At 43.9% G+C, this 17,825-nt stretch overlaps 1 protein-coding gene across 3 annotated transcripts in view; it reads right to left on the bottom strand.

Moving 5' to 3' along the window:
* The window catches only part of FZD3 (frizzled class receptor 3), a 130,093-nt gene that overhangs the window by 74,626 nt on the left and 37,642 nt on the right, over window positions 1-17,825 (bottom strand). For all 3 annotated transcript variants that reach the window (XM_074947403.1, XM_074947401.1, XM_074947402.1), the window contains exon 3: window positions 672-868. In XM_074947403.1, the coding sequence (XP_074803504.1) occupies window positions 672-868 (197 nt within the window). The remainder of the gene's footprint in view (window positions 1-671; window positions 869-17,825) is intronic.

The raw sequence follows: 17,825 nt of genomic DNA, 5'->3' as shown, positions 1-17,825 counted from the left end.
GGGGCCATTTCCTCTTATCTGTGCCCATGTTTCATTATAGTCACTGGAGTGACCAATAAAAATCAAAAATCAGGAAGGAGGCAAGTTTCAGCTACACTTTGAAGCAGAGTGTGATCATCATCTGCTCAATGTGCCACAAAGCTACCGCCTTAAATTAAAACGGAATTGTTTTGTTTGCATTCTCTCCAGGGGTGTTTGCTTTTTGAAAAGGATTTTTTTTAAGTGACATTTTACTCTCTCATTAAACATAAAAGATTAATATGTACTCATTTCAGTTGAGTACAATTTTACAAGACTGGTTTAGAAAGTATAAAATGTCAGCTATGGCTATCTAGTACAGCTTTAACCAGACTGGTGCACTGGTCAAAACAGTGGGGGGGGAAGAAAATAAAATGCAACTGGCATACTAATTCCCTTTAAAATATCACACTTAATTTACCCTAATCACATATAAATATTTTCAGCATGTGGGCGTGTGTGGGGAAATGAGAGAAATATGAAAGTAGTTTCCTTCCCAGGAAACAGGCAGATACACTAAACAAAGGAAGGAAAAATAGGGTTATTGTCTGTAGTGGAAACATACTGCTGGACTGGAAAAGAGACAGTTTAAAACATCCTGGAACACATTAAATTTTTTTAGATGGTGGTTCTGAAAAAACAGATTTGCTAACCTGCTGCATTCCATATCCTCTGGCCAAGAGACGCCAAACATCTCCATGAGTTTGGAACATTCGCTGTATGCACGTTGACAAAGCCTGCGACATGGGAGAGTGACACGTCCATACTCCATACAGACTGGAGCATATAGGGCACATAGAAATGGTCGAAAATCCCTGGAGCATTCCAGATTGACCATAGGATGAAACGGCTAGAAAAGAAAAGAATAATTAAATAGCGGCAGACTGCAGTTTTGTGGAAAACATCAGCAGTAAGCCATACTTTGTCTTATGAATCATTCTGGCCTTTACCATCATTCTCCCAACCAAGAGCTGCCTTATGGAAGAAGTTGGGAACATCAACGCTCGTATGCCAGGCTTCACTTAATGCAAATATAAGCATTTAAAAAAAGAGAGAGAAAGAGACCCCATGCTACACAACAGTATCTAAGGCCTGGTCTACACTACAAGTTTATGTCGGATTTAGCAGCGTTAAATCGAATTAACCCTGCACCCGTCCACACAACAAAGCCATTTTTTTCGACATAAAGGGCTCTTAAAACTGATTTCTGTACTCCTCCCCACAGAGGGGATTAGTGCTGAAATCGACATCGCCGTTTCGAATTAGGGTTAGTGTGGACACAATTTGAAGGTATTGGCCTCCGGGAGCTACCCCATTGTGACCGCTCTGGACAGCGCTCTGAACTCGGATGCACTGGCCAGATGTACAGGAAAAGCCCCGGGAACTTTTGAATCTCATTTCCTGTTTGGCCAGGCGACCTCATCAGCACAGGTGACCATGCAGTCCCAGAATCGAAAAAGAGCTCCAGCATGGACCGAACGGGAGGTACTGGATCTGATGGCTGTATGAGGAGAGGAATCTGTGCTATCAGAACTACGTTCCAAAAGACGAAATGCCAAAACGCCAAATGCCAATGGGGGGAGGGATAGCTCAGTGGTTTGAGCATTGGCCTGCTAAACCCAGGGTTGTGAGTTCAATCCTTGAGGGGGCCATTTAGGGATCTGGGGCAAAAATTGGGGATTGGTCCTGCTTTGAGCAGGCAGTTGGACTAGGTGACCTCCTGAAGTCCCTTCCAACCCTGATATTCTATGAAAACATTTCAAAAAATCTCCGAGGCCACGAGGGACAGAGGCTACAGCAGGGACGCAACACAGTGCTGCGTGAAACTTAAGGAGCTCAGACAAGCGTACCAGAAAACCAAAGAATCAAACGGATGCTCCGGGACAGAGCTCCAGACATGCTGCTTCTAGGCTGAGCTGCGTGCAATTTTACGGGGGGGAGGGGGGGGGGCTGCCATCACTATCCCACCCCTGTCCGTGGACTCTGATGATGGGGTACTCTCCGTCATACCTGAGAATTTTGCAGACGGGGAAGATGAGGAGGAGGAGGAGGAGGATGAGCTTGAGAAGAGCACACAGCACACCATTCTCCCCGACAGCCAGGATCTTTTTACCTGACTGAAATACCCTCCCAACCCAATGAAGCCGGAGAAGGGACCTCTGGTAAGTGTACCTTTTAAAATATAATACATGTAATAATAAATATAAAAGCAAGTGTTTGATGATTAAGTAGCCCTGAAGACTTGGGATGCATTCGTAGCCAGTACAGCTACTGGAAAAGGCTGTTAACGTGTCTGGGGATGGAGCAGAAATCCTCCAAGGACATCTCCATGAAGCTCTCCTGGAGGTACTCTAAAAGCCTTTGCAGAAGGTTTCTGGGGGAGAGCAGCCTTATTCCGTCCTCCATGGTAGGACACTCTACCACGCCATGCTAGTAGCAAGTAATCTGGTATCATTGCATGACAAAGCCTGGCAGCGTATGGCCCCGGTGTTTGCTGGCATTCAAGCAACATCAGTTCTTTATCTCTGTGTTATCCTCAGGAGAGCGATATCGTTCATGGTAACCTGGTTGAAATAGGGGAATTTAATTAAGGGGACATTCAGAGGTGGCCATTCCTACTGGGCTGTTTGCCTGTGGCTGAAAAGAAATCCTCCCCGCAGTTAGCCATGCAGTTGGGGGGGGGGGGCATTGGCACTGAGGTGTTCTCGTTTGGCTAGCAGGGATCTTCCCCGATACCAGCCACGTGGTGGGGTGAGGGGTAAAGCAATCATCCCAGAGAATTGTACATTTGGTTTCTGCTGCTGCACGTTAACAGGAAAACCTCAGCACTAAATGGCCAACTCAATGTGCTTTGCTTGGTATGGGAGAGGAGGGTGCTGCCGTTATGAAGGTTGCAGAAGCTGAAAGACTGTGGCTTACCATGGCCGCCTGCAAGCCGAATTCTGTTGCCCGGCACTGCGTGTGTGATCTCTAACACCAAAGCCGCAGGCACTCAATATAAGATGCAAAATGTGACCTTGTACCAAAATCACATGTGCTATATAATGTGAATAGTGTTGTTCACCGTGAAAAAATATAGCCATTGTTCTGTAAAATGTATCTTTTTAAATACTTCACTCCCCTTTTTTTCCTCCAGCAGCTGCAAATGTTTCAAGCCTCCCTCCTCCGTCCCAAAGGCTCTCAGATAAGGTGGTGAAAAAAATGCATGTGCGATGAAATGTTCTCTGAGCTCATGCAGTCGTCCGGCACTGACAGAGCTCAGCAGAATGTGTGGAGGGACACAATAGCAGAGTTCCAGAAAGTGGCCGATGAACGTGAGGAGAGGTGGCGGCAGGAAGATCAGAGGAGGCATGAGGCAACGCTGGGGCTACTGCGGGATCAAAGGGACATGCTCTGGTGTCTGGTGGAGGTTCATGAATGGCAGCAGGATCACAGACTGCCGCTGCAGCCCCTATTTAACCACCCTCCCTCCTCCCCAAGTTCCATAGCCTCCTCAGCCACATGCCCAAGAACGCCGGGGGGGGGGGGGTGAGGAGGCTCCAGGCACCCAACCATTCCACCCCAGTGGACAGCCCAAGCAACAGGTTGTCGTCATTCAACAAGTTTTAAAGTGGCCTTTTCCTTCCCTCCTACCCTCCTCCCACACCCCACCGGGCTACCTTGTGAGTTATCTCCCTATTTTTATAATCAATTAATAAAGAATACATCTTTTTTTAAACGATAGTGACTTTATTTCCTTTGCAAGCAAGCTGTGATTGAAGTGGGGAGGGCAGGTGGCTTACAGGGAATTTAGAGTCAACCAAGGGGGCGGGTTTTCATCAAGGAGAAACAAACAGAAGTGTCACAGTACCCTGGCCAGTCATGAAACTGGTTTTCAAAGCTTCTCTGATGCGTAGCATTTCCTGCTGTGCTCTTCTAACCGCCTTGGTGTCTGGCTGCGCGTATTCAGCGGCCAGGCGATTTGCCTCAACCTCCCACCCCGCCATAAACGTCTCCCCCTTACTCTCATAGAGATGGTGGAGCACACAGTAAGCAGCAATAACAATGGGAATATTGGTTTCGCTGAGGTCTGAGCGAGTCAGTAAACTGCACCAGTGACCCTTCAAACGTCCAAATGCACACTCTACCACCATTCTGCACCTGGTCAGCCTATAGCTGAACAGCTCCTTACTACTGCCCAGGGTATCTGTGTACGGCTTCATGAGCCAGGGCATTAAAGGGTGGGTCCCCGAAGATAACTACAGGCATTTCAACATCCCCAACAGTTATTTTCTGGTCTGGGAAGTAAATCCCTTCCTGCAGCCGTTTAAACAGACCAGAGTTCCTGAAGATGCGAGTGTCATGAACCTTTCCCGGCCATCCCATGTTGATGTTGGTGAAACGTCCCTTGTGATCCACCAGTGCTTGCAGCACCCACTGAAAAGTACCCCTTGCGGTTTATGTATTGGCTGCCCTGGTGGTCCGGTCACAAGATAGGGATATGCGTTCTGTCTATAGCCCCACCACAGTTAGGGAATCCCACTGCAGCAAAGCCATCTAGTATGACCTGCACATTTCCCAGAGTCACTAACTTTGATAGCAGCAGCTCAATGATTGTGTTGGCTACTTGCATCACAGCAACCCCCACAGTAGATTTGCCCACTCCAAATTGATTACCGACTGACCGGTAGCGGTCTGGCATTGCAAGCTTCCAGAGAGCTATTGCCACTTGCTTGTAAACTGTGAGGGCTTCTCTCATCTTGGTATTCTTGCGCTTCAGGGCAGGGGAAAGCAAGTCACAAAGTTCCAAGAAAGTGCCCTTACGCATGCGAAAGTTTCGGAGCCACTGGGAATCATCCCAAACCTGCAACAATATATGGTCCCACCACTCTGTGCTTGTTTCCCAGGCCCAGAAATCGGCATTCCACGGCATGACCCTGCCCCAGTAACACCATGATCTCCAAATTGCTGGGGATCACGATTTTAGAGAGATGTGTGTTCATGTCCTCATCACCACGCTGCCATCGCTACCTTGCCTGGTTTTTCAGGTGCTGGTTCTGCATAAACTGCACGATAATGCGCAAGGTGTTTACAATGGTCATAACTGCTGCGGTGAGCTGAACGGGCTCCATGCTTGCCGTGCTATCGCGTCTGCTTGGGCAATCCACGGAAAAGGGTGCGAAATGATGTCTGCTGTTGCTTACACGGAGGGAGGGTTGACTGACGACATTTACCAATAACCACCCGTGACAAATTTTTGGCCCTATCAGGCATTGGGAGCTCAGCCCAGAATTCCAATGTGCAGCGGGGACTGCGGAACAGCTACGCACAGTGCACTGCTCAGAATGTTGACGCTTGCCAAGGTACTGTGGACGCACACCGCCGAATTAATTTGCTTAGTGTGGATGCATGCACTCGACTTTATACAATCTGTTCCCAAAAATCGACTTCTGTAACATCGGAGTACTTTCGTAGTATAGACATGGCTTAAGTGTCTACCACTGCTCTTCTAGGAAATTAACATTCCTCCCCTCCAAAAAAACTTGCTTTCTTCTTTTGTTTGTCTATAAAGTGCAGATCCACCACATATTGCTAGCTGCCTACTTACTAGGATCCCCTACGTTAAATTCTACTCGTAGTGTCCCACCCACCTTCAAGAGTGCTGAACAATGCAGGTTGCCTTTTGGGGTAAGGACACATTACATGGTTTTATAGTGTGATTTTAAAGACATTATTCCTAGTCAAAAGCTGATTATCTCTGATATAATAATCCTCATGTCCTGACTTCCTTCCTTTAGTCTTTCCTTTTGCAGAGCTGGACTCTGCATTTTTATTGCTTTTGCAAAGTACACATGCAGGATACTTAGTATTCTATTTTTCCGATTCATCTTATCTAACCAACTATGCACACTCTAGGCCAGGGAGCTGGAATTTCAGCTGTCATCACAACTGAATCCCTGGATGGGAACTGGGCTGAGCACGACTTGAAGTCACTGTCATTCCTATAAATTCACCAGTGGATATGAAAAGGCTAACTTCCTTTAACCTTCAAAAAGTAAATCTAGTTATTGTGAAGCCACGTGAGATGTGTCACAATTGCTGACCAGCCAAGTATTCATGTTTCTTTGGGAGAGAAAGCATTAATTATAAGTGGTAAGGCCATGAAATCGGAACTAGAGGGTAAAATAAGAAAGTAGGGGGCAAAACCAACGTTTAATTTCTTGTATCACCTCATGACAGGCATAAGTAATGCTGACTAACAGCAATGCTTAACTACAGCACTGAAAGGAAATCTATCACAATTAACCCAACACAAGGCTGACTTAAAGTGGATTTCAGAGGTGAAAGGTTGAAAACCTGACAAGTTAGTTGCTTTCTTGGCTACAAAACAACAGGCAGTGGACCGCAGATCTTTTTCCTCCTAGGAAGCTGGAAGGAACAGAAGTAACTAACTATGGAAAACAAGGGGGTTATGGCTTATTAAAAGACTTTAAATGGATTCAGAACCAAAGTTGCAAATGTTATTAACCTGTGTTACTACATGATCTTATTACTTCCATCTTCATTTTTTCAGCTACTGTTTTTATGCTCACTTATGGCTGGTCTTTATTTAGGTGCCCAGCTCTTCATCTAATTATGTTTGTACAGCACCTAGCACTATGGGACCTTTGGACACTGCTACTATCCTGTACTGTGACTATTGTTCTTCGAGATGTTTTGCACACATCCATTCAAGTGTGTGCATACCCAGTGCACTAGAGTTGGGTACCACTAGGGAAAAAATCTCCATCATGGCATTGCATGTGCCCAGTTGCCTTGTTCTCATGCACGATAGTATGAAATGCAGCTGCCCTGGACCCCCGAGTTCTTTCTTACCAGACCAACTCTGATACAGAGGGGAAGAAGGGTGGGTCGTGGCATGGACATGTGCAACGTATCTTGAACAAAAACTTACAGAACAGCTTAGTAATGGTTTTTCTTTGAGTGATTGTACAGGTCCATTTCGCTTCAGGTGACTAACAAGCAGTTCAATCAGGAGATGGGTTTTGGAATCTACCTCAACAATAACTGAAGAATCACTTGTCCAAACTTGGCATCATCTCTGCAATTGTGAGATATGCACCAATGACCAAGTTTCAGCTCTACAAATGTCTGATATAGGTACTTGAGCAAAAAAAAAAAAGCTGCAAAAACTGCTTAAGATCTTGGAGATGGTACATTGGCAATGTCAAAGCACCGACGTATGCAAAATGAAATGCAGGATGAAATCCTCTGCGTTGAGACTGGAAGGCTTTTCATCCTGTCTGCAGCTGACACAAACAGCTGTGATGACAATCTAAAAGACCTAGTTCTGTCACAGTAAAAAGCCAACGCCCTTCTAACATCCAAGGTATGTAGTCTCTCCTCATCCTTATGAGGATGGGGCTTAAGAAAGAACGTTGGTAAGTATATGGCTTAATTGAGGTGGAATTCTGATACTACTTAAGTCCGAAATTTCAGATGCAGATGTAAGTATACTTTTTCTTTATAAAAAACTGTAATCAGGGTCAACTACCAATGCTCATAACTACGCCACCCTTCTCAAGGATGTAATAGCTACCGAAAAACACTACTATCATAGAGAGATACAGCAAAGAGCAAGCTGTATCGGTTCAAAAGGTGGACCCATTAACTTAGTTAGCACCAGACAAAGTTCCAGGGAGAAACTGGAACCACAATATTGGGATATAACCAATAACAGACCCTTAAGAATCTGACAGAAAGAAGATTAGAAAACATTGAATGGCCCACATTTGGTGGGTAAAAAGCAAAAATAGCTGCCCTGAAAACGCTGATGGAAGTAATCAATAGGCCTTGCTGTTTCAGATGGAACAAACAATCCCAAACTTGTTGGAACACCCTTTGGCTTTGACTAAGGAGAACAGTTTCCATTTTAACAGGTAAGCGTATCTCGTAGACGGCTGCTATTCAGGACTATGTTTTTTATATTTCCCTAAAACTCCACCTCTTGAGGCATTAACCATGATGTAAACCAACCCATAAAATGGAGAGTTGTGGGATGTAGCAGGCAGCTGTGGTCCAGGGAGATCAGATCAGGTTCTGAAGGTAGTATCAAAGAAGCCCTGGATGACAATCTCAACAAACTGGAGAACCAATGTTGGCAAGGCCACTGGGGGTGCTATAAGAATCATGCAAATGTGATCTTTCGTGATTTTGACCACCACCACCACCACCAAGGAGAGGAATGGGAGGGTAGGCATAGAGCAGTCTGTCTTCCCCTGACAGTAGGTAAGCATCCGTCAGGTTCCCGATTGAGACTTGCCCTGAAATAAGAAAGCTGGCACTTTCTGTTGAAACAAGTAGCAAATAAGTCTATGTGAGGGACTCCCCTAGCTTTGAAAAATGAATCTCACGATAGCCCACCTGAGAGACCATTCATGATCCCAGCTCAACGATCTGCTCAGGCAATCTGCCAGCTGTTCTGAATACCAGAAAGGTGGGAGGCTTTTAAATGAATTACACTGGTGATACAAAACTCCCAAAGATGTATTGCCTCTTGACAGAGATCATCTGGCCCCTCCCCATCTGTTCACACAGAACATTACCCTAGTGTTGTCTGAGGACTCGCAGAGTCTCTCCCATGATGTGAGGGAGAAAAGCCCAACAGGACAGATGAATGGCATACAACTCCCACACATTTATGTGGAGAGCCAAATCTTGATGAAGCCACAGACTAAGTTGGTAGGTTTCCTAGATGAGCTCCCGAACCTAGAAAAGACATGTCCATAACCGGAGTCAACTGGGTAAGAGTGGGTCGAATGGAACTACCATATATAAGTTGGCTGGATCCATCAACCAGTGCAGTGAGGCTAGTACTCCTGCAGGAACTGGAATCAGCACGCCAAATGGGTGACAAACCAGGGTGTGTGCAGACTTGAACTAACCCTGCAACATCCTCAAATGAGATCTGGCATGCCAAACCTTATACATGTGAGGCAGCTTCTTAATGTAAAAAGCAGATGGGCTTTAAGATATATGGAAATGTTTAACATTGACTGGAATCTGATTCCAAGTAGGAATGCTCTGGCTGTGGAACAATTCAGAATCACCCCCACCAATTCTGTTCTCTGAACAGGGGAAAAGATTGCCTTGTTCTCATTAATCAACAGACCTATCACACTGAAGAGGGCTCAGATCCTGGATAAACTGACTTCTATTTGGATTGACCTTGTATCAGAGAGGTTGTCCGAGTAAGGAAATACTTATACACCTGCTTTCCTTAGGAATGCAGCTATCACTTCCATGCATTTTACAAAAACCCACAAGACAGGAGACAGGCTGAAGGGTTGGACTGTAAACTGACAAAGGATGTCGTTTACCAGAAATCTTAGGACTCTCCTATGGCTTTGATGGATTGCCACATGGAAATACACATCATTCAAGTCGAGGGCAGTGTACCAGTTGCCGGGATCAAAGGAGGGGATGATGGAGGCTAGGATGACCATGTGAAACTGTATTTTCTTACATATTTGTTCAAATTGTGCAAGTCCAGGATGGATCTGAAACTTCCTTTTGCCTTTGGAAACTGGAAGTAGCATGAATAGAAAACCTTCCCTCATTGAAGAGGAGGGAACCTCTTCTATAGTGCCCAAATGGAGAAGACTCTATACTTCTTAGAAGAGGACATCCTCAGGAGAGTGGCCCCTGAAGAGGGACAGGGAAGGGGGTTGGGAGGAGGAATGGAAATAAATTGCAAGGTATATTCCTGTTCCACGGTACTTAGGACCCACTGATCTGTGGTAATATGGGATCAAGCACATAGAAAGTGAGATAATCTGTTTGAGAAAATTGGGGATGTAAAAACTGGAACATCATGATCTGGTACTCTGTTCTCAATAAGGTAGTCAAACAGACTGCTTGGGATGTCATGATTGTCTGGAGGAACCCACCAAAGAAGAGAACAAAGGAGGCGGCGATTTTGCCTCATCTTCTCGATTGGTCAGGCTGCCCCAGTAGGAAAGGCAAATATCTCTGCAGAAACTGAGGAAGGAACTGCTTTGTTGTATGGAAAGACATGGAGTATCTCATCCGTCCGATAGAAGTAGAACATAGGACCTTTGAAAGGTATTGTCTGCTGGACCCTCTGTGGAAGACCCAAGGATTGAAGCCATGAACATCTGCACATAGGAATTCCAGGCTCTGTTAAATGAGGGCAAGGTCATGACTTTCACCTTTCTGCAAGCATCCTTAGATGGGCAATTTGGTGGCTAGAACCATGGCATCTGTGATACCTATCTGGCATCCTCTGGCTACTTGTCTAAGAATTTCAGCTTATTATTCCAGAGGGAGAAGTTGTATCTGGCCAATAATGCTTGTTGGTTAGCAATGCAAAATAGTAGACCAGGTGTGGAATACATTTTTCTACCAAATATATTATTTTTTTGCATCCTTGTCCTTTGGGGGTAAAAAGGGGGGCAACCTTGACATGCTCTTTCATTGACTGCCAAGACAACTAAGTAACTTCGTGAAGAATGGGTATAAAAATGTTCGTAGCCTTGAGAAAGGACTGATATCTTCTCTCAGTTATCTCAGCTGTTATAGACAGAAAGGACAGCCTTTGTCACAAGGATTTGGTAGCCTCTAGTATGGCATCAAGGATAGGCAGAGCCACTCTACGAGTCCCTGCTAAACCCAGAATGTTCACAAATTTGAAAAAACTCTCCTGGACCACCTCAACAGGGATATCATGAGATGTAGTGTCAGGGTTCCCTCCCCACTCTGAACTCTAGGGTACAGATGTGGGGACCCGCATGAAAGACCCCCTAAGCTTATTTCTACCAGCTTAGGTTAAAAACTTCCCCAAGGCACAAATCCTTCCTTGTCCTTGGATGGGTATTGCTGCCACCACCAAGTGAGTTAGACAAAGATTCAGGGAAAGGACCACTTGGAGTTCCTGTTCCCTAAAATATCCCCCCAAGCCTCTTCACCCCCTTTCCTGGGGAGGTTTGAGAATAATATACCAACCAAATAGGTAAACCAGATTCTTAAAAAAACAAAACTTCATTATAAAGAAAAAAAAAGTAAAAGAAGCACCTCTGTAAAATCAGGATGGAAGGTAACTTTACAGGGTAATCAGATTCAAAAACACAGAGGATTCCCCTCTAGGCAAAATTTTAAAAGTTACAAAAAAACAGAGATAAACCTCCCTCTAAGCATAGGGAAAATTCACAAGCTGAAAACAAAAGGTAATCTAATGCACCTTGCCTTATTTACTTACTCTTTTTGCAATATTGAGACTCATTTTAGGATGATTTTAGGAGAAGGAGTTTTCTGACCTGATGCTTCTCTGCTTCCCCAGAGAACACACAAAAACAAAGAGCACAAACAAAGCCTTCCTCCCCCACCCCCCAGATTTTAAAGTATCTTCTTTCCCCATTGGTCCTTCTGGTCAGGTGCCAGCCAGGTTATTTGAGCTTCTTAACCCCTTACAGGTAAGGAGGAATTCTAGGCTACCCTTTAGCTACATGTCATAACCATACAGCTTTTTCTTTAAAAGATCTTGGTAAGCCCTATAGTCATCTTGGACAGATGAAGTATCCCAAGGAGCTATAGTCTCAGTTGATGATGAGGAAGAATGCAAAGGAGACTGAGGCTGATCCTCCTGCAGTATAGTGGGTGGAGGTTCCTAAAGTTGCAATTGTTGGAGGTTTGTTCGATACTGACATTGGTATTGGCGACAACCTCCTTGATAGCCTCATGTGAGCTCATACATCCTGTCCAACCGGGCTTTGGAGCGGAGCCTGGAGCAGTGGAGCTGCAGGTTTTTGCCCGCAGCTGGAGCAGAGCCGGGGCACAGAAAATCTCAACTGCGCCAGGTGTTTTTTTCCATTTTCAATCCAAAATGAATGATATTTAGCAATAAAGTCCTAAAGGTGCCAAAAAGTTTCAGATTGAACAACAATTGATATTAACATCTACTTTACGTAATATGTCACAGTTATTCTCACTTTGGCCGAAATTAAGATTTAATGTACAGATACAAAATTACCAAGTTTTTTTGGAGATATGTTTTATTAAAGAATCAGATAATTACGAGACATCCGGCAACACTGTAGACTGCTCCCACCTTGTGCCAAGGTTAGGCGAGTACGTACTCACGTAGATTAGTTAGATAGATAGATTAGTATGTGGGGATACTTTTTTTTGTAAGGGTTGATCAACGAGATGCACTGAGTGCTGTGAATACGGAAAAGTGTGACGCAAGACGCAACATTTAAGGTATCTCAAACAGGTATATGCCCCCCCCCCCCCCAAAGCTTATGCTCCAATACGTCTGTTAGTCTATAAGGTGCCACAGGACTCTTTGCCGCTTTTACAGATCCAGACTAACACTACTACCCCTCAGATACCTTAATATATCAATAAACAAAAACATTTTTTTTTAATGTATCACAAGAGATGTTAACCACTTAAGCTCATTTCTCACACGGGCTCCCGTTACTGGTACATTTGTTCATTTGTACATGCTCCTGTATCACTCTGGCGGACTTATTTTATAGGTCATCTGTTCAACGGTCTTTTGGTAGCTTTGTTTGTAATTTTAAATTTACTGAAAAAGTCACATGCAGCAGGCATATAAATATACAGTAAACATTTTTGCATAAATTAGGAGTGATTTTTGTGATATATCTAGAGTGATTGGAAAATGTCCAACACAACTTTGGGGGTGAATCCTTAGGTCACTAAGAAAAAACATTTGTGAACACGTGCCTTAAAATTCTTCCTAAGGGAGCTACAGTCCCTTCAAGGAGGTGATGAAAACTTAATTTCTGATTAATATCTCAAAAACGCTTTAATATAAAGTAATGAAATTATGTCTGTGTCTTAGCGTGAGTATGTACTACCATATTACATTATCCAAAATTATTTAAAACCATAGGCATCTCAAACTGGCGGTTGGTCATTTTTATTTCATATTTCAAGAAAGGCTTGTTGTCGACTGACCCAGCTACGAGCTGTAATATTATGTACCATAATAAGTTAATTTTGGTTATTTATTAATTACATTTAAAATTTATGATTCCAAAGTTGAAAAATAAGTAATAAGTAAAATTGTTTGTATCATTCGAAGTATCTAAGCAGATTAAAATTTTTAAACAGTTTTCTCGGAAACGGTTAATTATACAAAATTAAGAGTACCATTTTAATGCATGTTTTAGCATTAAATAATATTCCAGGGTCGTATCTGTTAAATAGTTGAAGATTTAAAAAATATTAAATAAAATTGGACCAGTCCCCACAGTTCACGACGCCTGTTTAAATAATTTTATTTGAATGATGTTGTATGATAGACCGTTGGAAATAAACTTTAATGGGAAAGCAGATTCAAAACTGCAAGCACAGTCCTTTTAGTAAAGAGAGCACATTTTCAGAAATATGTTTTTCCTTCATCAGGCTGGAAACATTATACATGATAGAGCAAATAATAGATTCTATCTTGTATAACCTATACAACATGGATGCTGCTGTGCAATGGGTTAATGACCCTAGCCTCATACTTCCAACATGGCTTCATGAGAACGACTCAAAAGTCCAATTCATGAGGTATAGTATTCACACTCTTCAGTTGGCAATCTGGGATGGACTGAACAAAGAATATGCAAAGAAATTTCTGGCAAAAATTCAACAAGTCGTTGTCAAACTACGAACCCCAAGTATTCAAAGTGTTCTGCTTGGATACTCTGACTCGCTGGGGTTCAACATTTGCAATGATTGATCGGCTTCTTGTTTTTCAATCTTACTGTGAACAAGTGGCTGCAGCTGGAACAAGAAAACTGAAGTTAACAAAAGCTGAATGGGACAAGGCGAAGAACGTGCGAGACCTCTTGGCAAAGCCAAACCAAACCACCAGGAATCTTCAAGCTGTTGATGTAACCCTGGGAATTTTAATGAAGGAATAGCGAAAACTGTCAAAATTCTTGCAAGAAAATGGTGGACAAATAGCAGAAGGAATTCTGTCCTCCATGCAGAAACGCAAAGAGAAGCTTTTTGACAATATTCATTTCCTTGCTGGAGTTTATGTTGACCCAAGGTATCTGATTCTTCTTACCTCAAGGAAAATACCAAAGGCAAAGGAAGGGCTCCTTGATATTGCTCGACGACTCGAAAAACAAAATCTATTGCTACATTCGAACTCTGTGAAAGAGGTTGAAGAAAACAAAAAACACAACAAAAGGAGTCATCAACAATTGAATCTGCGGTTTCGGAAAGTTCACATCCTTCAGAAATAGCAGGCTGTTCTCAAACTTCTGTCTCCACTCTGAACTTGTTTGAGCGTCCATCCCTGAGACGTCTTCAACCACCACAAGGAAATGGAGATAATTCAAGCACCAATTCTTCAGAAGATGATGCCTTCGAAAAGGAATTGGATAAACAAGAAAGACACCAGCGAGTTTCTGTGATTCATAATTGTAATGAAGCATTATTCGAGAGAAACTTTCAGGAAGATTGTGAGGTGATGGAGTCTATTGGTAGGCTAAAAGTTAAGTCTGTTTTTGAGGCCATTCACAGCTACTTACCCCACATTCAGGCTGCCTGTAGAATTGCTTCGAGCATGCCAACAACTCAAGCTAGTGTAGAGCAACTGTTTTCGGCTTTAAAGTTAATTTTAAATGATTTGCGGCAGGCTATGAAAGAGGACTTAATTAGTGCAATAATTTTTTACAGAATGAATTACGAATGATTCTAGTTTGTATCATTGTTGATGACATTTAAATTGTTTTAAAAGTCTGAACAAAAATAATGTTTTTTCAAAATTACAGTATGCACTTTTTTATTTAGCTAAAATTAATCTGAGTTGTAGCGGAGCTGGAGCAGTCACTATTGGTGCCGGAGCGGAGCTGGAGCAGAGGAATTCAAAAATTTGATTGCTCCAAATCCCTGCTGTCCAAAGATCTAGAAGTCTTAGGAACCAGGGAGGATCTGGAAATAGGAGGCATGTCCCATGGGTTCCAGTAAGGCCATGGGTATAGCATAGAACTCTGGCCACTACTGCTCCAAGGGTATCTCTGTCCCTCTGGTGGGTACCAATAACTCAATTTCCTTGAAGAAGAATGAGAGTGCTGCCATCTGACTCAAGAGGGGCATATGAGCCTACCTCAGGCTCCAAGGATGACCATGAGTCACCTAACCATGTCAGAAACATGTTATAAATTGGGACTGGATGACAGGGGACAGATCACTTGATAAATTGCCCTGCTCTGTTTGCTCCCTCTGTAGCATCTGGCACCAAGCACTACTGGAAAACAGGATACTGGTCTGACACAGTACAGCCATTCTTATGTTCATGTTGGTGTTGTGCCATCTCTCTGTACTTTTTGGTCTGGGGCTTGGAATCCTGCAAATCTGGCAGTAGTCTCTAATGTGACCCTCTCCAAGGCACTTAAAGGCGGCGGAATAAGTGTCACTCACCAGCATAGCTTTCTTACAGCTGGCACAAGGCTTAAATACTGAGATGAGGCATAACTCAGTACCAGGTGTCAGCACCTGTAAATAAGAGGGAACCAACACTCCAAGAAATAAAGGAAACCTATACTAATCTAACTAACAAATACCACAAATTATTTATAGAAAGAGAAGATAAATGCCCTATTGAGAGGATCCATGGGTCCTGAACCCAGGTCCTGGGGTCTCCAGGCAATCACTGTATCCCCAATGCCATCTGGTGAGTTGCCAGGGGCTGGCGGGCTCAGTGGCTAATGGAACCCTAACCTTGAGAGGCACTGCCCATAGCAGTCCTGATTGGGGGAGCGCCTGGCCCCACCCATCACTCTGGCTGTTCTATTTAAGCTAGAAAGGGGGCATAGGAAGTTGTCCATGCAACCGGTCCTGCTATACTGGACCCTGCTTTCTTGCCTGACTCCTGAGCCCTGCTTTCCAGCCGCTATCCTGATCCCTGCACCTGTTCTCCGACTCAGACGCCAGCTCTGATACTTAGCTCAAATCTCTGAATTTGATTCTAGCTCTGACTCTCAGCCCTGGCATTCAGCTTCAGACTCTGGCTCTGATCAAGAACCAGGTGCTCTTTCAGACACAGCAGGACCCATAAAACCAAGCAAACACTGATAAAAGGAACTCAAGGTAGGTGTAATTTAGTAGGACTGCCCCAGTAGTGCTGGCCATAGTTTGCCCCTGAAACAGGGCTTTCCTCCTTTCCATTCCCCCAACTCCCCCTGTCAAAATGGCAGCCACACATGGCCACATGCAATGTTTTGAACTAGCAGCTTTATTTCAAGAGCATGAAATGGCAGTACTAGGCAACAGTCCCCCCCCGCCCCCCAAAAGCAACCGAACACCACCAGAAATTTCTTTGCTTCAAACCACAGAAGGAGCAAGGAGTGCCCAAAGACATCATGATGCTCTTGAAACAGACCCAGATGCTAGAGCCCCTAGTTGATCAAAACACCTACACGGTCAGCAACCCAGCAGCCACTACACATCCTAAAGAACAATTCCTTTTGGCTGGTGCCATTCACCCCTTAACTTCCCCCTGCCCCAAGGGCCCCAGAACGCCAATCCTTCCAACAGCAGTATCCCTGGCATTCAACACCATGGAACAATAATGAAAACCACTATATATACACACACATACACACACCCCTGCTCACTGTGATGCAGCCGTATGACCTCAGCTTGCACTTCTTTAAAAAAAAAGAACACAACACATTTTTGTAAACGCTTTAAAAAAGTTGCTTTGTGAACCCCCAGATTTTCTTTGCCTCTCAACAGAGACGAAAATCCCCCAAAGCAATGTCCACACCGATAAAAAAAAACTCATTGATAAACCAATGACTGTATATGCATCACCACAAAAGTAACAACTGTGTGATTACTGCATACTGCTAAAGTGTGCTTCTAAAGTTTCCCTCAATCACACAGCACCTGTGGTGGCACTAAATTCATCTTGTATCAGGCTGCTCAAAGTCAGCAGACAGCTTGTCCACCTCATCCCTCCATTCTGGCAAAAGCATGCCCCCTCACCCACCACACCTTTGGCCTTGCAGATGTTATGCAATAGACAATATGCATCAATAAAAGGAATATTTTCTTCACTGAGGTCCACACTCCTCATGAGATATCTCCTTCCGTCTTCCAGAAGGACACTTCACAACCATCCTGCACCAGCTCAGGCAATAGTTAAAACTGTCCTTCCTTCTGTCCAGATGCTCAGTATATGGCTTCATGAGCCTGGGAAGCAAAGGACTCTTGAGAATCACAGCTGGCATTGTAATCCCATTAATGTCAATAGGATAGTCTGGGAAGGATGTCCCTTCTTTCAACTTTCCAAAAAGTCCAGTATTCCTAAAAATGTGAATACCGTGGACTTCCAGTTGATGTCAGTAAATCATTCACAGTGATCCACTAATATTTGCCTAACCATGGAGAAGTACCCCGTTTATGTACTCAGAGGAGAGGTCAGGGGGACCAATATAGGAATATGCATCTCATCTATCACCTCACCACAGTTAGGGAAGCCCATTGCATGAAATCCATTTCTTATTTCCTAGTCATCTATCATGACAACTCTGAGGAGCAGGATATGCTTAACTGCCGTACACACCTGGATGACAACTGCCTCCATGGTAGCGATTTTCTAGCCCCCAACTGATTGCCCCTGATTGGAAGTAATCCAGAGTTGCAGATTTCCAGACAGCGATTGCTACCAGTTTTTCACTGAAAGAGCCGCTCTCATTTTGTTACCTGTGCGCTACAGTGCTGGGGTGAGCTCATCACAGAACTCCAGGAATGTGGCTTTTTGTATTCAAAAG

The sequence above is a fragment of the Natator depressus genome, chromosome 3 (assembly GCF_965152275.1).
Source record: "Natator depressus isolate rNatDep1 chromosome 3, rNatDep2.hap1, whole genome shotgun sequence".
NCBI classification, from domain to species: domain Eukaryota; kingdom Metazoa; phylum Chordata; order Testudines; family Cheloniidae; genus Natator; species Natator depressus.
This window is presented reverse-complemented; position numbering and strand designations above follow the sequence as displayed.